Source organism: Mastomys coucha, unplaced genomic scaffold, assembly GCF_008632895.1.
Source record: "Mastomys coucha isolate ucsf_1 unplaced genomic scaffold, UCSF_Mcou_1 pScaffold21, whole genome shotgun sequence".
NCBI classification, from domain to species: Eukaryota; Metazoa; Chordata; class Mammalia; order Rodentia; family Muridae; genus Mastomys; species Mastomys coucha.
Window position 1 is genome coordinate 105,096,554 of NW_022196904.1, and position 26,202 is coordinate 105,122,755.

Genomic DNA, 26,202 nt, shown 5'->3' on the forward strand with positions numbered 1-26,202 from the left:
ATGGTGTTTACCCCAGCAACAGAAAAATTACTATACCCACAAAGGGGAGACTTCTTGAAAAAGACTCAGCCACTAAAGATAATTCTAGAAGCCATGGAAGGAACATAATTACTTCAGAGCAGCTCTTGAGCTGCAGAATAGAAGAGTGGCTGTGGCAAGGAGCTTTTTACAAATTTTTAAATGAAGATAGTGTCTCACTATGAAGTCCTAACTAGGCTAGAGCTTTCTATTTAGATCAGACTGCTTCACTTGCAGAGATCTGCCTGCCTCTGTCTCCTGGATACTAGGATTAAAGGTGGGCCCACCAGGCCTGGCCATGATTCTGTTCTGTTTAAGTCATTTACACCTTATTAGCCTGTGTCTGAGATCCTCTTGCTCCCTAACTTCCTTTTCCTGTCCACAAAAGCAGCGGCATCATAAAGGTGTTTCTGAGACCATTGTTTGAGACAGGAGAGCAATACCTTAAAGGAATACTTGCGGCTTATGCGATCCTCTGGGGCCACTGGGGAGATGACGTAGCTGGGCAGAGGGATGCTCCCGAGAATGGCTTCTTCTCGGCTGTCTTTGGATGGAAAAGCACATCACAACAATGTTCTAGGAATCCTATCCAGGTTGTCTACTGAGACTGCACTGGCACCTTCCCTTGGGTCAAATGCTTACCAGCACCTCTGCGCTAAGGGGCAGGACCATAGAAGTGAGGCCCACAGGGCAATTGTCCCAAGGACAGAGAGGGGCATGCGGGCACTCTCAGCTCACCATGCCGGTACACGGGCAGTATGTCATGTGCTGTGGAACATTTTCCCTCACCACCCCGCTCACTGCGGAGTGACACAGTTGGCCCCACTGATCTTGAACTCAAACATTCACACTTTTCTTCTCCACCAGACACGACCCTAAGCCCAGTGGCCCCACCCTTCTGTGACAGCCCTTGCATCTGGTCCCTACCCCCCTCTTGAGCCTTGTCTCCTAGATAATCCCTATGTGAGACGCACCCTGCCCACATAGATGTATCTGTCCTTCCACTGCCTTCTGCATCTAGTACCTTCCTCAAGGGTAACTTTTCTCCTTGTAATGACTGTCCCCTCCCACACTGGCAAAGTACTACCCATCCTTAGATGCCAAACACAAATCCTAGGCCTTCTCTGAATTCCCAAATGACAATCCTTTATTATTTCCTTAAAGAACCTATGGATTTCAATGTTTGCAAAAGCACTCAGCAGAGTCTACCCTTGTCTTCCTCTTCCATAGACGATTCCACCCTGCCCAGTCCCTGACTTTATATATGCTCCATAAATGCTCAAATGGGCAATTCAGCTCATGTGTCCCATCCAGTGGCACAGGAGAGACACTCAGAGAGCAGGGTGATTCCTCTACATCCCAGCTCTCTGGGACCTCCAAGGTAACCTATGTTAAAAAAGCCCATGTGAGCCGGGCAGTGATGGCGCACACACTTGGGAGGCAGAGGCAGACGGATTTCTGAGTTCGAGGTCAACCTGGTCTACAGAGTGAATTCCAGGACAGCCAGGGCTATACAGAGAAACCCTGTCTTGAAAAAAACAAAAGACAAACAAACAAAAAAGCCCATGTGACTGAGTCTTGAGACTGTAACTGAATCCTACTTACTTGAATTCAATAATTTGAACTTCTGTGGACTGCAGTGGTAAAGCTGAAGCCACCAGCCATACATATCAGTGAACACTCTTGCAGGGTAACAGGGTAAGAAACTTAGGCCACTGTTCTAACAACTAGATCTGAGAAAGCTCCCATCTGTGTTCCCTAAACATCCTCTCTAGTACAAGGAACGCTTGGTGATCTGAGGCTGCAGCTCACCTTTATAATAAAACAAGCAGTAATCAGCCAGCACGAACCAGCGCCTTTTCCACAGCCTCATCCCAGAGCTGTCCTGCAAAGAACAGAGAATCAGTCAGGGCAGCCCAGAACACTCCACCCTCCACTCACCTGAAGCCCATCCCAGAGCTGAGAGCTGCGGGCCCATAGCCACTCTTTCTTTACATTTCTATCTTTAAGATTTCTTTTTGGGGCTAGAAAGATGGCTCAGCAGTTAAAAGCACTAACTGCTCTTCCAGAAAGCTGAAGCTCAATTTCTAGAAACCACATGGAAACTCACAACCACCTGTCATTGGAGTCCTAGGGAATCTGACACTCTTCTCTGGCCTCCACAGATACCAGGCATGTACATGGTACACGATTATACATACATTCAAAAATAAATCTAAAGATGTGCATGTGTGTGTGTGTGTGTGTGTCCCTATCCACAGAGTCACTGATATGGGTGCTAAGAACTCTGCAAGAGCAGTGCATGCTCTTACTCAATGAATCAATTTCTCAGAGCTTCTCTCTTATTTATTTATTTTTTTATTTTGTTGTTTTTGAGACAGGGTTTCTCTATGTAACCCTGGCTATCCTTGAACTCTCTCTGTAGACCACATTGACCTCAAACTTGGATATCTGCTTGTTCTACCTCTCCTCGTGCTGGGGTTAAAGGCATGTGCTACTGTGCCCCTTTTATTTTTCTCTCATTTCTATCTATCTATCTAACTATCTACTTATCTACCTATCTATCTATTTTCAGTAAGGTGGTCTCATGTGGCTATCTTTAAACTCACTACGTAGCCCAGGATGGCCTTGCCCATCTTTCTAATCTTTAGCTTCCATCTCCCAAGTGCAAGGATTACAGGTGTGCCACACCATGCCTGGTTTATATGGTCCTGTGATCCAGTCTGTACTCTCTACCAACTCAAGTACATCTCTGACCCTCCATCGCTCAATAAACCAATGAGACCTTAATGAATAGCTACTCTTGGAATAGGACATTAAACTTAGATTAACTGATGGTTTATAGTACCTCCCTCTTTCAATGACTGTGTTATTATTATTTTTTTCTGGTTTTTTCGAGACAGGGTTTCTCTGTGTAGCTCTGGCTGTCCTGGAACTCACTCTGTAGACCACGCTGGCCTTGAACTCAGAAATCTGCCCGCCTCTGCCTCCCAAGTGCTGGGATTAAAGGCATGTGCCACCACTGCCCAGCAATGAATGTGTTATTGAATAGCTATTCTTTAAAAAGACATTAATCTTAGACTCGCCGATGGTTTAATCACAGGAAGTAAGGTTTTCTGGTCTCCTAGAAACAAAGTTATTATAACCCATTTTCTTCTAGACAAGAAAATTCAAAAATAGAAGTTACCTACTGATAATAAGTTCTTACTAAAATGTGTTTTGTTTTTGTTTTAGGATCTAGGCTATAAAATATCTTCATTCATGCTGATTAGAAAGTGAATTTACATAGTATTGAATAATCTTATGTTGAGTAATTGAGACAAAGCTCTCAGCTAACCAACTCTGATCTCTACCAAAGGACTGATTTTGTTATTTTCTTTCCATTCAAAGTAAAGATCTGAATTCTGTTTGCAATCAAATTTACGCAAAACAAAAGTCCAAAACCAAACCAAACAAACAAAGTTGGTCATAAAGAAAATAGTAATTTTATACACTAGTTTTCTCCAAGGCCTAGGAGAATCTCAGAGTTGGGTTTAGCTGTTAAACCATCTTTCCTTGGGGCTGGAGAGATGGCTTAGTGGTTAAGAGCATTTGCTGCTCTTGAAGTGGACCTGAGTTCAGTTCTCAGAACCACATGGCAGCTCACAATTGTTTGTCAACTCCAGTTTCAGGGGATGAAATACCCTCTTCTGGCTTCCATGTGTACCAGGCATGAGCATTGAACACATACATACATACATACATGCAAGCAGAATACTCATACATATAAAAAAAATAAAATCTTTCCCTATCCAGAAGTTTTGACAGACTCGAATTAAAACAAAGGAACAGTTTCTAACCCTGAATACAACAGAAGGCGTGTTTGCCACCACCCACATATTCCTCTCACCAACACATACTCAAGTACCAAAACCAAATTAAGTTAATGTTGTCATCTGATGGTGATTCCAAGGCCTGCAGATTGGTCAAATGATTTCTGCTGTCTAGATAGCATTTGCCTCCTTCTTACTGGTAGGCCTTTATCCATCCTTCATATATGGTTCAAATGCTGCCTCCTAGGAAAGCTTCCTCGGCTGTGTGAACACAGTCAACCCTCTGCTGTAGGTCTGCAGTGCTCTGAACAGACCCATATGGCTGGGGAGCAGCAAAGGGACATGAGGTGGGAAGAATTACAGAATTACAGTCCTTTCCCTCTCCTGACACATTTCCAGCTAGTGTCCTTTACTTAACAGAGCAAGTTAGGTAGAATAATCACTCAGATGAAGACAGAAATGTAAGAAAAGAGACAAGATGGGAGCGTGAAAGGAGACATAGGGCCAAAGGCAGATGAAGGAGCCTCTGGGGCTCCTCTTCTATGGGAAGGGGTCTTTGGAACCCCTCCCACACGGCATACAATGCTCTGGAATCTCTCCCACACAGCGTGCAATGCTTGGGAACCCCTCCCACATAGTGCATAATACAAGACTTTCTCACAACTGCTTCCGTCAAATTAGGCGTCAGTGCTCTGGGCGTTTGATTGGCTTTTGTAGATGCTGGTGGGTGACAGATTAGGGACTGGTGACAGTGTGATGTTTCCCCCTGTAGATGAGGAGTTCCTCAGGGCAGGCACCTTCTTATTCACCTCCTCACACCTGCTGTGTAAGCCCTCAAAACAGGGTGCAGGCATGGTGAGCAAATGAGTAAGGGAATGACAGGAGAAAAAGGAGGGGCCAAGAGACTAGTTCTGGACTTAGAGCTGGCTGAAGACCAAAGACAAAGCACTGAAGGCGGGGGTGAGGGCAGTAAGGGAGAGACAGGGAAGGATGCTGGGGCTCCTGGCTAAATAAATGTGGGGAAGGAAGGAGCAGGTGATGGTGCCATAGCATTTTCCATTAACGTTAAGAGCTGCTGCTATGGCATCCTGGGTCTATTCCCTGTGCACCTGAGAAGAATGATGGTTCCTCTCAGGAAAACCTGGGGAAAGTGGCTGGAGGGTGGGGGGTGGGGATAATGAGTTTGGCAAATCTGGACTTCCACATGCTTGGGAGCCAGGCAAGGAAAAGGTAGCATCTTTGGCCAAACAATAACAAAGGCACTGGCACCAGGAAGACAGGTGGGGCAGAGGGCTAACATGAAGCTGGATTCTGGATGACTCATTCACTCACACTGTAGCCCCCTCTCCTCCATTTCCATCATCACCCCACGCCACCACTGACTGGCCTCTAGCCACCAAGAGACCAGGGACAGAAGTGGTGAAGTGGATTTGGGGAGAGACATTGCAACCCTTGAGCCAACAGCTCCCTCATAATAAAACGAATGGGTTATTGAGCACAGTGGGCAGAACCTCCCTGCCACAAACAAATTCTGGAACAGGAAGCATCTCCAACTGTTCACAGCTTCCCTAGGCTGAGGGAGAAGCAAGCAAGACCCACTCTTCCACTCCACGCCCACCATCAGCCTCCTCACCTGCTTGTGTAGCCAGCCCCTCACCACCACCGGAACATTAAGGTTCCTCCGAATGGCCTGGTCCCTCTTGCCGAAGCTGTGCACTTTACTGCTGGACTTGATGATCTAGGAAAAGCAGACCTCAGTTCTAGCAGCAGGGACTTGGAGGGGCACGCACACGCTTGTATCTTAGGAGGGCCGTTGGTGGTCTCTGTCATGCTCTTAGCGGCAGCACCTCCTGTCAGTGCATGTCCTTGGCCATAGCATCCCTCGCAGTCAAACAGCAAGCCCCAGACACAGTAAACTTCCCAACTGGTTCGCACAGAGCCGGTAAGGGATTTTCCATTAATGTTAAGAGAGAGCGTGCTGCTATGGCGTCCTGGGACGAAGCCACCTTTCGGTCCTTGACTTCGTCAGTTTCTAACACTTGGCCCCCAATCTGGTTCACCTGTCTAGGTTAGTGATCCTACATTTTGAGCACAGAAACTGGTGGGCATTTCCTTTCCTCAGGCCTGTCTGTCACTGAAAGTTGCCAGGATCTAACACCATGCACATGTGAACAGAGGTGCTGCTTTCTGAGCACACTCCAGAACAGTGAAGAATGCATTCAAGAACCAGACACCAGTCCTGGTCTATCAGCAACCATCTGTTTCCTTGGAAAGAGGCCGCTACTCTCCCAGCCTTCATTTCCTGATCTGTAACTGGGGGAGCATTTCTTATGGGTCCTTCCCACAGAACTAGTGATAATCAAATGGATTTCTGATTATAAAGGGGCTTAGAAAAATATAGAAAGGAAAGGAAGAACTCGTGGCCAGGAACTCACCTTGGGTCCAGGCTTGGCCTCCAGGGTGGATGTGGTCCCGGCCGTGGACGTCTCGCTGACCATGCTGGATGGTCTTTGGTTTCTCTCTTGCTTCGACATGTGTGGGTGTGGCCTGCAGGGAGGTGTATGGGGATCCAGTGAGTGTGTGCCAACTGTAGAGTGGGAGGCTTAGTCTGTGATCTGTTCTAGGTTGGAGCTCATTGCTTGGCCTTAGAACAACTCAGATCCCGTCTGATCCCAGACTGTAGACAGAAGGCCATAATATCCACCTGTCCCTGTGCTTCAGGACACCGAAAAGCTGACAGATGGACATATCACCACAGCCAGATATTCCAGAAAAGGGTGCACACTGCACTATCTGCCTGTGATCCTAAGGTACCTACGTTCATTCTCCTACTAGGATGTGCCTGGCAACTGCTCAAGGAACACGATACTCATCACAGAAGGAGGGAGCCATCACACCCCGATACACATACACCTCCACTTCCCCAACTCCCAAAAGAAGCTGCTTATAATTAGTAACAAGAAATCACTTGTGAACACATCCACACCCCCAGACATACATAGAGAATGCTTACATAAACGCCAGTGGGGCTTGCCTCCCAAAATAGACTATTCAACAAAGAATCCTATTCTGGGAATGCTCCATTTGCCCCAAAATAGAGCCACTGGAACTATTAACCCCCTGTACCATGCCTGTATAGCAGGAAGCCATGGAGTGTATGTGGAGTCACCGTAAGCTTCCCCACCAGCATCCCAGCCACATGGAGGGCCACGGCTTAGAGCACTACCCTAAAGAGATACGGAAGAACAACTTCTCACCTGCCTTCCACGGAGCCCATATCTGTTACCAGTCTTTCCCACACAGGAGTGTCAATGCCTTCACTCAAGCTCAGTACCTATCTTTGAACAGCATGATTCATGACGGCAAGACCCTGCTAGCACCACAATCTGTAGGCTGTTCCTGAGCAGAGAGCTGAAACCACGGCATTCCTTGGCTGCATTGTGTCTGCCGCTCCAATGAGCAGCAGGATCCAGGCAGGTGATTAGCAGGTAGACTACACTACATTGAGGTTTCCTGCTTCAAGAGTGAAGAAAAATCACTTCAGAAGACTGAACCAGGACCCTGAAAAGACAGAGCTGGAAGATCTAGGCCAGACGAAATTGAACGAAAAATGGTCAGAATGTCCTGTATCACTTACTTGAGCATGGTGTGACAGGAAAATTCTAGTCTTCACCTAGAGATTCCATGCTCCCTTCAGGTACCGCCACTGCTCAAAGGACAGGGTATTTTGTAGCACCCTGAGTCACAGCACCAACACTGCCCCAGGCGGAGACTTCTCTGCAGAAGTTTTGTGGCTACTATACTGCCCGCTACAGCAGACATCAGCCTCCCAATAGGCCAGCCCTGTGAGATGCTCAGCTGCGGCAGACATGCTTCACACAAGGCAGAAAGCTCGCTGACTCCTTGTCAGCCAGGCTCATCCTGAATCTCTGCCCCTGGCTTCCATCCCAGCCAAAATATTGTTACCGTTCCCTGCTCAGATGGGAAATGTCACCAGGCTCAGCCTCTCCCTTGGCAGAGGCTGTGGCAGCATGGGGGCGGGAAGAGGCTCTGTGAAGCTGCTTGTCCCCCCTCTGCCTCTAAGCAGTACAACCAATATCCTCCCAGAACCCTGTCCTGGCCAGCTTTCCAGAAGGAGGGACAAGAAAGGAGAATTCTTGGGTTGCCTCTTTGGGTGGTTGTATCTCCCCATTAAAACCTAAGACACAACCAGTGAGTGAGACACGATAAAGGTGCTTTCCTCCCAGTCAGAGAGAGGACCTGAGGTCAATCCCTGGGACCTACATGGTAGAAGTGAGAATCAATTCCCACTAGTTGTCCTTTGACTTACACAGACAGATAGGCAGGGAGACAGACAGACACACACACACACAGGGACATACACACACCTACATATACATACATATACACATACATATACACATAGCACATACATACTGACACACATATATATACTCATACACAAACATACATACATGCCTACAAACACACATATACACATATAAGTAAATTCAAGACATAAAAGCCAATTTCACAGAGGTTTATCTGTGATTTTAACAAGTTCAATCGGCATTCCTGTGAGATGCTTATTATAGAATATTTAACAAAATACATAAAAAAGATGAATGAATGGGGATGTCCTGCTACCCAAAGCAAAAACATTTTAACATTTATTTATTCCCGTCCTTTTTAATATGCCTGCTTTGATTTGGGGCCCATTTTAACATAAACATTTTCCCTATCACTTTCAAATTATCTAAATCACCTTAAATAAACATAACCCTTTTTATTGACAGCTCCTCCATGCCTTCTCTACAGGACAATGAAAAGGACTATCTGGATTTCTGGCTGGCCCAGGAAACAGGAAGGAGTGAACACTTTGCCATGTTTTTTGAAATTTGAACTTTATACCTTGTCCTAGGTGCTAGCTGGCTGGGAGTTCTCTCAGCCAACAGCTTGAGGAGAAAGACAACTCGGCCACAGGTTTGGATGAGGAAAGAGGACAGAGTTCCTGCTGAAGGAGCCAGCTACAGAGATTTTGTCTGGAGAAAGACTGGTTATAGCCACAGCACTGACATGGAAGGGAGGAGGTGGGAGGCAGGGCAAGAAAGGAAAACCCAAGTGTGCCCCAGGGAGGTGATTATGCTGTCTCTACTAACACTGCAGAAACCAATCCCTGTTCAGACAACAGCCCCCAACCCAGCTCTGAAAGAACAAGACACACACACACACACACACACACACACACACACAGCCCACCCATCCAAGAAACAGGGTCACCATGGGTCACACTGAATGATGACTTTGGAAATGACCACAAGCTATTTACTAGAATTACAACCAGTAACCCACTTCACATCAAAAACAGATAGGAGAAAGCATCAAAACAATTTTCTCAGTTGGATGAAACACTGGCACTCATGAAAGCTTCCAGAGCAGTTTAACCCCACTGATTTGAGCAACAGGAGCAGCCATGAAACCTCCTGAATACATAAGCCAGGGAACCCAGAATGAGTGAACGGGGGCATCATTCAGCAAAGGGAATCCGGGTCCATTTGCTTTAGCTCAGCTCATTGCACAGGCATCTTCCTCACTGTAGAGGCTGGCGGGGCAGACTCTGATCTTTCCTCAAGTCCTTAGCCTGAATGTACTCCAAGAAATGTCCCCAGAAGACATACGGTTCTCCGATCAGCCTGCCCTAGGGCATACTGCATCTCACAGAGGAGACCACAGAACCTGCACGCTCAGACTATTAGCGTCCTTAAATAAAATCCATTCACTCGAAGCCTGCTTGCTGGGTTTCAGTGTTGTCTGAATTCCCAGTGCAGTAGGATGGCTGAAACAAAGACCTCCCTTTCCTTCACTTAAGCTACATGAATGCAGATTCTTTTGCTGCAGGGGTGTGGGCTGAAGTTCAAAACAGTGAGCAAGACTTTGAGCTCAGCTGCCTCCCGTCAGTACCAAACAAAAGAAATGAAGACTAGACAAAATAAGTGGGGAGGAAGCCCACTGGAAAATGGCTGGATTCTACCCTGGCCTCAGCCATAAAGTGGCTTTCTCTGCACCTCAAGACAAAGTGTGCAAGATCCCACACGCAGGGCAAAAAACTACAGGTTATGGAAGCCGAGCACCGGCATGCCATCGCAGCAGGACCTCTCCCTCTCTCCCTTCTGCAAGTCACAAGAGAGGTGTCAAAGGAGCTGTGAGGGACAGGTGCATATAGACCAGCAAGGGTGCCTCCTGAGCAGCTAAGTGCTAGGTGCTTTCCCTGTACCCTCTCAGCCACACAGTCAGCTTGCTGGGGTTTTCACCCCTGTTTTGTAGATGAGCCCAAGACAGATCAATGACTTGCCTAAGACAGCTGCAATGCTCTAAAACCTGGGCTTACTCTGGGGTCTGAGGCAGGGGAATTGAAAGTTCAAAGCTATAGGGTGAATTCACAGCAAGCCTGGGCAACTTAGTGAGATTCCATCTTACAATGTAAAGGCGAGCTTGGCTATGGCTCGGTACTAGAGTGCTTGCCTAAAAGACCTAGGTGAAGTTCCTAGTGCTGCAAAGACTAAAAACAGATTACAAACAATGAACTGGGAGGGTCTGCCAGGGAGAGATCCTAAGTTCCGAGTGCCAAGTCCCACGGTCTGTAAGATATCGACCTTGGCTAGATCAGCCACAAGACCAACTCCAAACCAAGGAGGCCTGAGGTGGCAGAAAGAGTGAGAGCAGAGATGACTGGATTTCAGTTAAGCTCTGACGTTATGACGCTTCCACAAGTCAGCTCTCTGTGCCTCAGTTTCTATTTTGTAAAATGGACTGAAAAACCACGGCTCTCTTTGCAAGGCAGCTTGTATATGAAAACGACTTTCTGAGAACCAGGGAGCACTGTGAGACCAGCATTATTCCTGTGTCTCCACTGGAGACCGCAGAACCTATATCCCATTCACAGTTTATTTTTATTACCAGAAAGCTCAGACCACAGTGGTTTCTTAGCAACGCCTTACCTGTGACTTTTTTAGTCAAAGTATAAAAACTATGGCAGGTTTTTCCCTTAAGTGGTCAAGGCAACAGCAGGAAGTCAGAAGAGAATGGCAAACAGAACTCTATTACTAAATTTAAAAAAAATAAATCTTATTGGGTTGGGGATAGAGCTGGGTGGGTGACTGTGTCCTTACCTGGTGTGTATAAGACCCTCAGTTTGAATTCTAGCATTGAAATTTTAAAATCCCCATTTAATGTTATCTCATGAATTTCTAGATAAATGGGCCCCCAACTTCAGGCTCTGTCCTCAAGGATTCCAAAGACAAGAGAACTCAGCTGAGTGGTGGTTGTGAATGGAGGGCTGAGACAAACACACATTTAAGGAGCACAATCTACAATGAAAAGAGAGACAGAGAGAGACAGAGACAGAGAGAGACAGAGACAGAGAGAGACAGAGAGAGACAGAGACAGAGAGAGAGAGAGAGACAGAGAGAGACAGAGAGAGAGAGAGAGAGAAAGAGAGAGAGAGAGAGAGAGAGAACATAGAGAATGAATTAGTTCTTGTCCCAAAGAGGCAGGGACACCTACATAATCCTCTTCCCAGAAAAAGAAACACAGTCAGACTGCCAACGCTTACCGTCAACTCCCAACACCCCGGGGAAGGCTGTCTGACATGGGATTTCAATGCAGCAAAGGCAGCCTCATTCCGTCACAGCTTCACTATGAGCTTTTCCCGTCCCCCTCAATTCCTTAAAGACAGGGTGGAAGAGAGCCCAACAGCACCCCCTCACCTGGCATGAAGACAGCCCAGATAGCTGTGCCCCCAACCTTTGTCAGAGCATTGTCCTGAACTTGGCCTCAGAGTCCTCAAGCTGAACTGCCTTGGGCTAGTCTCTTACCCTCACCAGACTCCATGTCTATCTGTGCAGGATGAGAGCGAGACATGGACTTCTGAGACGCTCCCATTCAAAACTGCCTCCTCCTCCGGCCTGTCTGTTCCTCCTGCCTGATCTACTGAGCAACCACCACTCTCACCAAACTACAGCATTTCTTAAGTAGCAATCAGAGCATTTCCCAGACTTGGGGGAGGCAAAGGCAATGGACAAGAGAAGTTGTAGGAAGAAAACAGACTTCTGTTTTCGAGCAACAGCTTCCCTTCCACATAGCAAAGCCACCACGGCTGCATACTTGGCCAGCAGAGAAGAGCCAAAGATGTGGGTGTCATGTGGCAATGACTGCATTCCCAAGGTCAAAGCCCTCAAAACATCCATACCAAAACCTGCCACTGGGCCCTGAGTGATAAGCCCCCATCCTCCTGTCTCCCCTTACCTGTGACTGTCACAAATGCTGCCTGAAAATCCAGAGAGGGAAGCCAGTCAAGTTTCTGCATCTGCTTGCCAGGTGTTTGCATTTCTCCTCATCTTTTCTGCTACCATGGTAACCAAATGCAACAGACAAAGCTAGCCCAAGACTATCAGTGTCTAGAGAGAAAGTGCTGGTTCTACCAGCCACTGATGGCAACATTCAAGACTCTCACAGCCCAGAACCCCAAGGATGAGCACAGGGTGGCTTCCTTCTGGAGCTGGAGTGCCCTCTCCTCATTCTTATCTCTGGCTGCCAGCTTTTGTCAACATGTAGCTACAGAAGGAGCAGGAGACAGCATCATCTAGCATAGGAGATTCCCACCTAAGCCAACAACCTGCAACAGTCTCAGAAGAGCTAGCCCTGAAACCTGTAAAATAGAGCCTCTTCTGAGAAGGGGCCAGAGTTCAGTAAGAGACTGCCTACCTTCAGCAAGCTCAGATCTCTTTTGGAGCTGTCTTCCAACACCACTCACAACATCCCCAGCAATTCCAACCAGTGTTTTCTTTCTCCAAATACACAAATGACAAAATGGGAGAGCAGATGAAACTCACTGGACACAGGGAAGGGAAGGCTACGTGAGGGTCCCCTAGGTGAGGAGCCTCCAAGAGAGCCTGCGTGCCTTGCAGTTGGTTGCTCAGCACAACAGTAGGCTTCTGGACTTCCAAAGCAAGTGCACTCTCACTCAACCCAGGCTCCACCTCTACACGAAATGCTTTGCAGAATCTGGGGATTGGTGTCCACAGCCCGTTGCCAGCCAGCTGCCGTCATTGCTCAGGAATGTTTCTGTCCTCTTCCCCAAAGCTGGAGAGACACCCAGCACGGAGGAGAAGAAAGCATGTGCCTGTGCTTAAGGACCAGATATGGAAATCACATTCCTGGACCTTCCAAGCCCCTTGTATGCAGGTAGACCTGTTAGCTTCTGTGAAGGTTCTGTCAACTTGACACAGCCTAGAATCACAAGGAGAGTCTAGAGGAGGAGTTGTTTACATTGGGTTACCTTGCGGGCATGTCTACTGGGGACTCTCTTAATTACGTCAACTGATTCAGAAAGACCCAGCCCACTGTGGGCAGCACCATCCTCCAGGCAGAAGGTCCTGAACTATGATAAGAGTGGAAACGTGCTCGCTTTGGCAGCACATATATTAAAATTAGAACGATACAAAGGTTAGCATGGCCCCTGCGCAAGGATGACATGCAAATTCATGAAGCGCCTACCCTACTTAAAATAAAAAAAAAAAGAGTGGAGAAATCAAGCTGAGCGCAAGCAAGCAAGCAAACAATCATCGTGTATTAATTTATCTCTACTCTTGACCCCATGCTGGGACTAGCTGTTTGACTTGACTCCCCCGTGATAAAAGACTGTAACCTGGAACTGTAAGCTGAAACAAACCCCTTCCCTCACTAGTTGCTTTTTTTTGTCACGATGTTTTACCACAGCTACAGAAATAAAACTAGGACAGTCACAAAAGGCCAGTCACACGCTGATAACTGAAGACAACCAGACAGCATCAGGAAGAGACTTCAGAAGAACAGCACCGAGGATCCAATCGTGAGCAAGGAGGCCCTGGAACAGTGCTGAGAAGAGACAGTAAAAGGGGCTTGGTGTCTTTGAACGAGCAAGCCTCAAGTTACTACAGATCAACTACAGTTAGAACCTCTATGCAACAGCAACTGTGGCCCACTCAGCACACGGAGTACATACAGCCTGTGACTATAGCCCACTCAGCACACGGGGTACATACAGCCTGTGACTATGGCCCACTCAGCACACAGGGTACATACAGCCTGTGACTGTGGCCCACTCAGCACACAGGGTACATACAGCCTGTGACTGTGGCCCACTCAGCACACGGGGTACATACAGCCTGTGACTATAGCCCACTCAGCACACGGAGTACATACAGCCTGTGACTATAGCCCACTCAGCACACGGAGTACATACAGCCTGTGACTATGGCCCACTCAGCACACAGGGTACATACAGCCTGTGACTGTGGCCCACTCAGCACACAGGGTACATACAGCCTGTGACTATGGCCCACTCAGCACACGGGGTACATACAGCCTGTGACTATGGCCCACTCAGCACACGGGGTACATACAGCCTGTGACTGTGGCCCACTCAGCACACGGGGTACATACAGCCTGTGACTAGGGTCTTCTCTCTGAAGATCACTGAGATAAACAGGGATCTGTTTCCTCTCCTCCAGACCCCAGCTTTGGGTTCCTACTTGATGCCCCTAGAGGTTATGTGTATGTACAATTGTAGCAAGAGAGTAGGACGGAAATTAAAGTCAAAATTAGCATATGAAAGAATGGAAGCTCTTACCCTCTTACTCCAGCCTCTCTCTTGCCTCTTGCCCCCTTGCTCCCCATTCCCTTACCCCCTCTCTCCTCGTAGTCACTTATCTACTCTCTCCTTCTCTCTGCCTCTGCTACCCTCAACTCCCCTCCCCATTCCCTAAACAAACTCTATTCTATACTTTAAAAAAAAAAAAAAAAGAATGGAAGCTCTCTCTAAGGTTGGCTTGCAAAAGAGCAAAGAGAAATGTGGTCTGTACAAAGACCCAAAGCCCACCATACTGGACTGTACAATCTTGATCCTCTATATAATGAATCTCTGCCATCAAACCTTGGATCTTTTTCCAGCTCTAGCCTGTTTCCACCCATGGAAGAGCTTTTCTCCCTTCATAAACTCTTCTGTTACAGTCCACTATCTCTGTCCAAATCTTTGTTCAGGGCAAGAATGTGGGAATTCCTTTAGGAACTCTCTGCGCCCAATCTCAGCTCTACAATCTTCCGACCAGGTGAGGAGTCTAGCCAGACCACGCTAGTGTACAAGGTGATGTTTCAGGAGAAAGGGAGTTTTAGGAGGCTCTGATCACACCACCGCAGAACAAGAACATCCTGAAGCCTCTCTCCCTGCCCACATCCTCTCCCCAGACGTGTGAAGACTGAGAAATAAAACTCTTCTCACTTGGAATCAACCATGTCACTCCAAGCCCTCTACCTGACACAAAACAAACAAACCAAAACAGCAGAAACAGCCTAGCAAGCTAGGTGTTGAGCTCACATTTTTCAAGCTTTCAAACTCGGCCTGAGTAAGGAGAACATCAAAAAAAGAAAGAAAGAAAAAATACTTACTCCTCCCGAAGAACGTATTCACTGTTTTCTGAAGAAAACTGCCCGGTCACAGGATGCCTGAATGTTGTTGTCTGCTGGTTGTGGCTAGAGAGAGGAGAGATGAGAAGTCAAGTCAACGAGGGGACAACAAGGACACCAAGATCAAGCCGGGCAGTGGTGGCGCACGCCTTTAATCCCAGCACCTGGGAGACAGAGGCAGGCAGATTTCTGAGTTCGAGGCCAGCCTGGTCTACAGAGTGAGTTCCAGGACAGCCAGGGCTACACAGAGAAACCCTGTCTTGAAAAACAAAACAAAACAACAACAACAACAACATAGACACCAAGGTCAGCATGCCTCGGGCCCCTGGCCATCCTCCTTTTCCTCAGAAAAGGAGGAACGTGGCTGGCTGGAACTTACTACACATGTAGCCCAGGCTGACCTCAAACTCACACTGATCCCCCTGCCTCTGACTCCTAAGTATCCAACTGGTTTTCTTTTCTGAAACAGGGTTTAGCTACACTTCCTTGCCTGCCCTGGACCTTTGGTGTAGACTGGGCTGGCCTCAAACTTTGGATAGTCTTCTTATTTCTGCCTTGTACATAGTAGGATTACAGTTGTGTGTCGCCACGCTGGGAAAAATACCATATTTTAGGAAAACAAAATATCTTAAAGACATATTTCACTAAGTTCCAATACACTGAAACATGAAGGGGAGAGGGGAAAGCCCTTAATAGAGTACAAGCTGATACAAGAATGAAAGAAAGCAGGCGATGCTCTCAACAGCTCCCCCGAACTGTACGCCAGGCAGAGAATGCTAAGAATTAACCGCCCACCCTGCAAGTCCTATCTTCTTAAAATTCCTCTCACTGCTATCAAATGTCTTCAGTTCAGTGAAGGGATAATAAACGTATGGGCATGTCTCTGCAGCACGACCCGCATGGTTCCAATACACAGGCGCTTCTGTCACCCTTTTGAAGTCAGGAGGGGCTTCCATGGCAGGCTGACAGACTCGGCCAGAGTGTAGGTGTTTTGTGTGCTGACAAAGACTGCCTGGCGCTTCAGAAGATGCGGGCCTGGCTCTGGAGGCTGCTGGCTTGTTTCACAAATAACTGAATCTCCTTTCTCAAAAGAGAATGTGATGGATTAAAAAGGGATTTCCCCAGAACTAAATCAGAGTTGCTTTCAAGTTTTTATAAAAACAATGAAAATCACCAGTAGCATCATTATGTATCTGAAAATCTTCTTCCAAGATAGTTTAGAATTTTGGGGGGGAATGCGGGGGGGGGGGGACACATGTACTAGAGCACACATGTGGAGGTCAGAGGGCAACTATGAGGAGTCATTTCTCTCCTACCATGTGGATGGGTCCTAGAGATTGAACTCAGGTCATCAGGATTAGTGGCAAGTGCCCTTACTCGCTGAGCCCAAGTTGGCAGTGATTTTTCTACATATAAAAATGTTGCTTTTTCAGTTTTTATATTTGATGTTAAGTTTCTTTTAAAAAAAAAAATCTTCAAGTCAACATACAAAGTAAAGGTTTCCACTGGGGTTTTAATACCACATCTAACTGACATAAGAGAAACACTTTCATCCAATGCTTTCATTTAATTTACTGAGTAATAGAACCTGGCATATGGACATAATCTTTTCCACACAACTTGCCTGTGTGTGAGGCATTGCTGTGGGGGCAGGGGCATGGGGGAACCAAAGCATCCCTACTCCCTGACCCCATGGTGCTCCTCTTTAGACTCTTCTGATGCTGGACATTTTAGGGGTTCCCTCCCATTATAATCAATGCCTTTGAGCACAGAGGCCCCCTTGCCCTAATTCCAATTATTTCCTTGAGTTAAAGTCGCTGAAGTAAAATTACAAAACCGGAGGGCATGGTCCCTTTTAAAACCTCTTAACAAAGGCAATGAAGAGTCCTTTTTTGCTGCCATGGCCAGCAGATCATCTCAGTTTAGTGACGTTAAGATGGTAGCTTCGCCCCCTAATTGAGCACCGGGCCTCTCCAGAGATTAGTGTATGTAAGTCAGCACAGCACAAAGGTTACAAAGACAATCTCTAAAAGCCTGAGATTTTCCTTACTCTGTCCTGGTGCCTGAAGTAACCTTAGCACCGGAAGCTAGAGCAGCCCTGGTCCTAACAAGCCATCAGTCCAGGCTGCTTGTTCCTTGATCCAGCCCCAGACTGTCCCCCTCCAAGCCTTCACTCATCCCCACACAGCTGGCCTCTCCATTCCTGTTCCTACCCAACCCACAGAATCCTATGACCTCATCAGGCAGACAGCAGCCCGAGCTTCCCAAAAAAGCAGCTTCCCAGTTTGGGATGAGAGTAGCCCCCTGCAACAGCTGCTTCAGACAGCCTTGCATCGCGTTCAAGGGTTGGCCTTAACGTGCACACAGCTTTTTTTTTTCTTTAAGCCAGGAGCCTTGAGAACATAAACTCTAGGTCAGTCCTATTTTCAACCGAGGGGGGAAATGTCTTGCTCACGGATGAACAAGTAAGCAGCAACACCCCCCCCGTATCTGAAGCTCAGAAGCACTTTAGAGTCAACAAGACATTTGCTCACACATCCCGATTGTCAACACATCATCAACACAAAGCTGGGTGGGGAAGGTGAGGCTGTACAAGACAACTTCAGGGAGGAGTGTTAAGACAGGGCAGGGATCTAGGCTCTGACTGTAAATCCCATGCCTACACGATCAGGGATCTAGGCTCTGACTGTAAATCCCATGCCTACACGATCACCTGTTGTTCCCTTCCCTTAGGAACTAGAGATAGACAGCTTCCTTCCTGATTATAGTCAGAAGGCCCTGCTGGCAGGGCATCAGATAGATAGGTAAGTAGATAGATAGATAGATAGATAGATAGATAGATAGATAGATAGATAGATAGATAGATAGATAGGTCTCCCTGGTCCTATCATAATATCAGCCAATGAACCCTCTGGTAGACAAGAGCACAGGTCAAATCTTTTATGTGCCTGGAACAGATCCAGCAGCCAGTGGCCACCTTTTCTCAACACAATATCAACCCTAAGGGCAACCACCCTGCTCCTCACACACCAACTCCTGTCATCACTTGTAATTCAGAGTCCCAGGCTCTTGAATCCTGAGCTACAAGGTACTGAATTCAAAAGTGCAAGCACTCTAACATTAGAAGGAACATGAGTTAAGTTCACACACACACACACACACACACACACACACACACACACACAAAGCTGTTGCCTGATCACACATGGAGCAGCTCCCCACTCTCCCTTCTGTAATATTCATGTGGCCCTTGATGCCAACATGGCCAGCCTCAGCCCTTCCAGCTTCTAACTGCTCACATTCATCAATTCCTATCCAATACTTTCAGATAACCAAGGAAGTCAGGGGCACAGGTCATGTTATTTCCATGATACAGATCAGAGAAATGAGGCTATGGCTGGAGAGATGGCTCAGTGGTTAAGAGCACTGGCTGCTCTTCCTGAGGTCCTGTGTTCAATTCTCAGTAATCACATGGTGGCTCACAACCATCTGTAATGGGATCTGATGCCCTCTTCTGGTGTGTCTGAAGAGAGCTACAGTGTGCTGGCATACATCAAATAAATAAATCTTGAGAGAGAGAGAGAGAGAGAGAGAGAGAGAGAGAGAGAGAGAGAGAGAGAGAGAGAGAGAGAGAGAGAGAGAGAGGACATGCCCATTGAGAAAGGGTGGGAGGGAGGGAGAGAGAGAGAGAGAAAGAGGCGGGGACATGTCCATTGAGAAAGGAGACGGGCCTGCAGGAATAAATGGGTCCTGAATACTGGGGTCATAAGTTTTGACTAAATGTACCCAGCTTGCTCCTGACAGAGCTTTCTGGCTCAGTACTCTGAACAAAAGGACAGGAGTAAGGTCCCTAGACTATGCCATTCAACCTAATACCAGTAGGGCAGGTTATGTGCTGTCACCTGGCCTTTAGGGAGAAAAGCAAACCCCACAAGAGGTAGACAACTTGCCTACAGACACAGCCAAGTACTGTGCTCCCTACACAGCTCCAGGCCCACCACTGCCCAAAGAAGGCTGTCCGTTAAATCAGCTTGGAGTTCTCTCAGGCGGCATCCGTTGTCCCTCTTTAGACCTAAAACTCCAGTCTGTTTCCTGATTCTAAAACCCACAAAGTCGCATGTCCCATTACCCTGACTCAAGAAACAGTTTGCAGACCTGTCCTGACACATCCCTGAAATACCTGTTCCGAAACCCAACTTCCCACCTTCCCACCATACAGGCATGGCCCTGCCCAGAGCCAGCCAGCTGGTTTCAAGGGAATAGAAACTCTCTTCATGCAGGAGCTTCTGCTTCGCTTTAGGCTACCGAGAAAGCAATCTGCCAAGTGATTTAAAACATAATCTAGTCTTCTTTCTTAAAATCCCGCTCTTCCTCCGGGAAGCATCCTTTCAGAAAGGCCTGGGAAGTTCCCAAGAGCAGGGAGGGGAGAGTGAGTACCCAGGTAAATGAGCAAGCATCACAAAAGACCTGGGCAGGGAAGGACCAGGACTGGCTTCACAGAGGGGGTCAGCAAACACAAGACCCTTGATAACAGAATCTAGGACCGTGGAGAACCAGAGAATTAACAACTCATGAGAGCTCACCTGCACCACAACAAACGGGGCTGATGGAGGGTCTTATAGTTTCTTGCACAGTTTTGGGAAGGTAAATTTTTCTTTCATATAGAATGAGCATAGCCGAGTATGGTGGTGCAATCCTTTAGTCCCAGAACTCGGGATGCTGAGACAGGAGGATCTCTGAGTTCGAGGCCAGCCTGGTCTGCAGAGAAAGTTCTGAGGTAGTCAGGATAACACAGAGAAATCCTATCTCCACAACCCTACCCTCTGCCCACCCCCCAAAAAGAATGAGCAGTGACTGTGATTAGTTAAATATTCCAACTAGTTAAAAGTTCCAATTATTTACCTAGCACACTTATTTTTTATTGATTTTTTTTTTTAAATCAAGGAGCTCTGGAAAGCTGTGAAAGAAGTAAGTAAAAGGAAGTAAGAGCATACTGTGTGGCTTTCTGATGGTCGTGGCATTGGTATGTGGAGTGTGACAGATGTGCTGTCAGCACTAGCTCTGTTCCCAGCTATAAAAAGAAGAAACAGCTTAAAATGTAAGGAGAGTATCTGGCTAAAGTCAAAAGGGGCCCTCATCAAGCATGCTGAGCAGAACCTGTCAGTCCCCTGTCCCCAACCTTCCAACCCTTCCATGTGCCTCCCAGGACACTGTAGAACAGTCACCCCCAGGCGAAGTCCGACTTCAGCATTGCCTCCAGCCTTCTTAAGGCACATTTTATCTTTGTCCTCAGTGTCTCAACAGAACTAAGGATTGTGGGTCAACTAATAGTGTTCCAGTAAATGCTCAAAACTGAAAACTGAAACTCCAAGAACGAGAAGAAATTTCCTTCACTACATCGGCTCTCATCTGGGCTGCTCAATGGAGAGGTGGTAATCAACAGGAGAAACTATCTTCAAGGGCTGAGGATGCAGCTCAGTTGGGAGAGTGCTTGCCTAGCAAGCATAAAGCTGTGAGTTCAATCCCAAGCCCCATAAACAAGCTATGGTGGCCCACACCCATCATCCCAGCACCCAGGAGGTAGAGCACTTCGAAGTAATCTTCAGCCAAGTGGCACAGTGAGTTCTAGGCCAGCCTGGGCTAGATGAGATGCTCCTTTGGTTTATTTTGCTTAACACTTTTACTAATTTATTCACTTAACGGAAAGTGTCACCATAATGTGGCAGAATGGTCTTTCAAGTTTGCAGAGTTTAAAATACTCCTTCACGGTTGACAACAGCTCTCTGCATACAGCCACTCCTCTGACTCCTGCAGCCAGGAAATCCTGGCCTGAGTGAGCCGGTATGTGGTCCCATCCTGTCCTCCAAGGAGAGGTTATCCACTCAGCACTAACCTAACTCTTTCAACACATGTCCTGGGAACCACTCAGCCCAGACGTTTGGAGCTGGAGCTGGGTTCAAGTTAAAACAAGCTTCCTCACCTCTTCCAAGCCTTGGTTCTGGAATGACAAGTGGGATCCTAAAATGTTTCTATGAAATTTAAAGAAGGGTTAAAATAAAAGGGCATATACGCTTAGCATACAGAAGGTGCTCAATGCTTAATCTGACTGAGGCTTGACTATGGTAACAATAAACAGACATCTAAGTTTTTTCAAGACAGGGTTTCTCTGCCTAGCCCTGGCTGTCCTGGAACTCACTCTGTAGACCAGGCTGGCCTCGAACTCAGAAATCCGCCTGCCTCTGCCTCCCAAGTGCTGGGATTAAAGGTGTGAGCCACCACCGCCTGGCAGACATCTAAGTTTTAACAAAAGGAGAATAAGCCCACTTTGTCCCAAAGCAAGCACTTTTCCAGTAACAATGTCCTCAAACACGGGAGTCATTCTTTGTCCCTTTCTATACCTTAACTTCCACCCGTGGTGCTCATGTAAGCACTACTGGCTTCTTCTCAAAGATGCCCTGCATTTCCCCTCACCTTCCACCAACTCCATCTGCTTACCTCTAGCCCACATACATGCAGCCCCAGCCCGTCCCCACACCAGGGATTGAACCTAGGGCCATAGGGACACAAAGCAAGTGCTCTGCCATAAAACAGTGTCTCCAGCCTGCTTTTGACTTTCTACTTTGAGACATGGTCTCACTAAGTTGCCAAGGTTGGCCTTGAACTCACTCTGTGATCCAGGCAGACCTTGCACTTGAGATCCTTCCTGTCTTAGCTTCTCTAGTAGCTGTGATTACAGCCTTGTAACAACCAGGCTCATCTTTTGTCTTCTGGTTAGCCTTGGTAACAGCTCCTAAGCACATCCTTTGCTTCTTCCATCTCAGCTTCTGTGACTTCACGGGAAGCTCTCAGGTCTTGTAAGGTAAGAGAGATCGTGACAGCCTCACTACACCATGCACAGTGAAAATACACTCCTTGCCTTGGCTTATAAGACCCTAAAAGACAGGCTAGGGCTATAGCTCAGCTGGCACAGTGCTTGCCTAGCACACACAATGCCCTGGGTTCCATCTCTAGTGCCACATAAATCGGCACTGTGTCACACAGAGGATCAGAAGTTCAAGATCATCCTCAATTATGAGAATCTGACTCAAACCAAACCAAACCTTAGATGATATGACCCCTGCCTAACAGCAGCTTCTTCAAATACTATTCTGTCCCTGCCCACGTCGTTTCCTGAACACTCTGGCCTTTCTTACTTGTCCTTTCTGTCCTTGTAGTCTGCATGCTCATGGAGCTGTGTCCATGGAGCTAGCACCTTGTCCTTTAGACCTGGGCAGGGCTATCACCTGGGCCCTTCCCACTGTCACTTCACGCCAGCCACCTTCAGTTATTAACAGCTGTAATGTTTCTCACTTATATATCAGGCAGTAGAGGTGTCTGGCACCCAGGAGGTACTTAGAAGTATTTCTTGACGAAATGGATGAGGAAAAAAAAGGTGGGGGGTAGATTCTGATCATCAAGTGAGCCTTCAAATGAGCTGTCTGAGCCTGCAGAAACCCGGACTCAGGTAGGAGACAAGAACCTAACAGACACTGGCCATCAAGATGGAGGTGCCTTCTACTGGCAGAACAAGAGACACTTACACACCAGAAGCCCCCTCAGGCCCACAGCGAAGGTTAATGCCCACAGTGCAGAAAGCCGTGAATCCAATGCTTGAGAAGAAACTGCTGCGCAGCTAAGGTCACTCGGGGTGGGAGCACATGGTCTCGGTCTCCCTTTCATGAACGAGGCAGAATGTGGGGCTAAGCTTAGCTCAGGGATGGCTATGAAGGCTCTTGCTTTGTTCTCTGCTCCTTCCACCAGTATTTATCCTCTGCTCTTCGCTTCCTGCCAATCCTAGAGCATGGGAGGAGGAATGCTCATGGGGAAGGCACCCAAGGCGTTACCTCAACAGCCAGGGAATGAGCACCAGCCACCTTCGGCAAGAGGCTGTGCAGAGCCTATCAACACCTCATAAAGTCCCAGGGACAGGTGTGTAGGCCAGGGCTCCCTGGCAAAGGATCCTCTGCCAGTGCTGGAAGCACCTACTAGCCTGGGACCAGAAACACAGCAGTTTCTGTTGGGCTCCTAGCACCCATACTGTCCCCACCTCAGTCACACCACCCAAACTAGGTAGAACTTGAGTCCTGAGGGGTGCTCTCGAACTTCTACCTTTTCAATGCCAAAAGGCACTGAGAGTCTGAGAGTCACATGGTGACTGCCAACCTTGGGAAGAGGTATTTCTGTCCTTCTCATCTCCTGCATAGAGCAGAGTGATGACTTCCAGTATGATCTATAGAAAGCTCGCTCTCTCCCTCTCCCTCCTGCATCCCTCAGATTACAGGTTTTCAGATCCACTCAGTGGCCACTCCATTTGTAAAATACCTCTCCCAAGCCAAGGAGCCACCTGGCTGGCTGAAGCTTGCCTGCATCCCAGATCCCACAAAGGGCTGCATACCTAGAATTCCACCTGCTGAATAGGGAGTTTTCATTTTGCTTCCAGTGATCATGAATGAAAAGATTAAAGGCAAACTCCTACTAGAATGAGGAAATCAAATGCAGACAGCCCATCCCCTTTTGGAAGGAAGTTTTCAGAGAAACAAGGTTATAGGAGCTGGCATCAACCTTGTTAGCAGTAGGTCCTCCAAACCGCTCAGGGCTCCGGTTTCCCCATGCTGGGCTCCCCAGCAGCAGAGGCCACCCAGGCAGATCAGATTGGACACAGCCCAGAGTTCAAACCTTAGCTTTGCCCCATGCCTGCATGACCTGGGATGAGTGTGTGCAGGCTGGGCTTATCTTTAGATGGAGGAGATAAACCAACTCTGCTTGAGGAGGCCCTCAGTTGGGGGGGGGGTATGGGGGGCAGGAATCACTTTTGAATTTGGGGCCTGCTGAGCTTTTCCTTTGCTAAGAATTGCTCTTGAGGTGTTGTCCTGCCTTGCTCTGTGTGGCAACTCCAGCAGGAGAAGCCTGTAAAGACACAAACCCAAGCACTCACTTTCCTCTCTTTGCGTTAAGGCACACAAAAACCCTTGATCACTGTTAACATCTATTTAAAGAACTCGCCTTCCAGACAAAGTGGTTTCAGATCTGCAGGCACTATCTCCCAACTACACCCTTGTCCCACAGAGGGTCTGTCTCCACTGTGCAGAAACTATAGGCCAAGAAAATCCACCTCCCCAACCACCAGGGACACAAAGCCTACTGGAGTACTGAAATTACAAGGGAGACATTTTCAACTTCAGGACACCCATTTATAATTCTGTTCAATGCTTCCCTAGGCCCGTGAATTGGCAGCCACCTGAGAAGACAGGGCCAGGTGTTATAAGAATCTCCCAGGCAACAAGGACGTTTTAGGTGACTGAGGTTCTTCTCAAACTCCTGCCCTCCACCCAAACCCAGACTGAAGCTCAACAACAGTACAGGTAACTTAAAACACAAAGGACCTCCTCATCTGTCAACAGGATACTGTTCGGAAGAACATAAGGGAGATAAGAGTTCAGGACACCTCTGTCCTACTTTTTCCTAATTAAATGGCATTCTTGCTGAGCAGTGGCACTCCTGGGTCATTTAAAACTTCAGGAACCAAAATATATTGTACACTGAATCCTCACAGACCCATACGGGACTCACCTGTTCTCTTCTCGCAGACAGGCCTGCACTCGCTTTGAGTCCCATGCTCAGAACTGTGTATTTCCTGGGGGTAGTCTGATGAAACCTGCCCTCTCAGCTCAGGGCCGACCGAGAGGAAGGCTCCCAGCTGCTTACTCTCTCTCTCTCCTTCTCGATTTCAGCTCTCCACGGCTGCTCCCAGGTGTTACAATCCAGCAGTCAAGCTGGTCCTGCTCATTCATTCTCCTTCTTCTCCACGCCCCAGCAAAACTAGAGACCAGGCAGGAACACAGCTTCAGCTCAGAGACTCCACCCCCTCTGGCCAAAGGGAATGAGGATGCCTGGCTGTGCAGTCAAGCAAGCGCTGTGGGACCCAATGTGAGGCTGGCTCCCTCTAGCATCTGGACATAGCCTAACGTCTCTAGCCCTAATGCCAGAAAGAATCAGCCAATGAGTTTCTTCCATTCAGCAAGGGGCTAAAATTAGCCCCCAAACCAAGCCCATTCTTGGTGGAGAATGCTGCTACCATGCCTACCTACCTGCCTGGAAAAGCTCCAAGGTTCTTTCAAAACTTCCTGGGAATGGCTAAGGCTCCTTCACGACAAATCATAACCAGGAAGCTTTCCCTCCCAAAAGAAGTAGGAGGAGACAGAAAGGGAAACTGATACTGAGGAAGGTCACAGACCAACAGCAGCTTTTTCAGTGTAACCTACATACACCTACAGATCATGGGGTGGGTGAAATAGCTCTATGAGGTTAAAGGGGAGAGGGAGTTGCAGACTGCAACACAGCTGCGCTCTAAAGCTTGCCACAGTGCTGGCACACAGTAGGAGCTCAAGAAATAATTACTGAGAAAAAATAAGGGGATTTTGTTCTCAGTCTGTTTAGAATGGCAGTTTTTCTAAAAATTGTATCTGTTATCATTTTAAAAACTTTGATCCTGAAACCCAGGTTGTTGCCTTTTTTAAAAAAATAGTTTTAAAGCCCTTCCAAGTTGTAAAACAGAATGGGAATCTGGCACTGCAAAATGAAAGAGTAAGCGATCAATACTTACTAAGGCGTGTCAGGTACAAAGGACACTCTGATGCCCTGACTCTGAAAGGCAGTCCAGATATCCAGAAATGAGCTCAGCCCGCACTTCTGGAGGATTTCTGGAGGTTAGATAAAAGCCAGCATTCCCCTAGAAACTCGGGAAGCCAAAGCTTTCTACAAAAAGTTACCCTCTATCAAAAAGGAGTCATTTCCCTACACACTGCAGAAGGGACAAGTGGCTGTCCGTGAC

General features: G+C 47.5%; 1 protein-coding gene and 1 non-coding gene across 18 annotated transcripts in view; one reads left to right on the forward strand and one right to left on the reverse strand.

Moving 5' to 3' along the window:
* Positions 1 to 26,202, reverse strand: part of Plekha7 (pleckstrin homology domain containing A7) — a 186,096-nt gene that overhangs the window by 50,323 nt on the left and 109,571 nt on the right. For 12 of the 17 annotated variants that reach the window (XM_031388000.1, XM_031388001.1, XM_031388007.1 and 9 more), the window contains 5 exons: positions 15,315 to 15,398; positions 6,266 to 6,377; positions 5,464 to 5,568; positions 1,831 to 1,903; positions 462 to 562 (listed from right to left, as the gene is read on the reverse strand). In XM_031388000.1, coding sequence (XP_031243860.1) covers positions 462 to 562; positions 1,831 to 1,903; positions 5,464 to 5,568; positions 6,266 to 6,377; positions 15,315 to 15,398 — 475 coding nt within the window. Of the gene's footprint in view, positions 1 to 461; positions 563 to 1,830; positions 1,904 to 5,463; positions 5,569 to 6,265; positions 6,378 to 15,314; positions 15,399 to 19,915; positions 20,091 to 24,941; positions 25,344 to 26,202 lie in introns of those variants that run through there. The other 5 variants (XM_031388011.1, XM_031388010.1, XM_031388008.1 and 2 more) reach the window with 5 other exon arrangements.
* On the forward strand, positions 13,289 to 13,392 carry LOC116104223. The gene has a single exon (XR_004123755.1). It is a non-coding gene; the product is annotated as a U6 spliceosomal RNA (small nuclear RNA).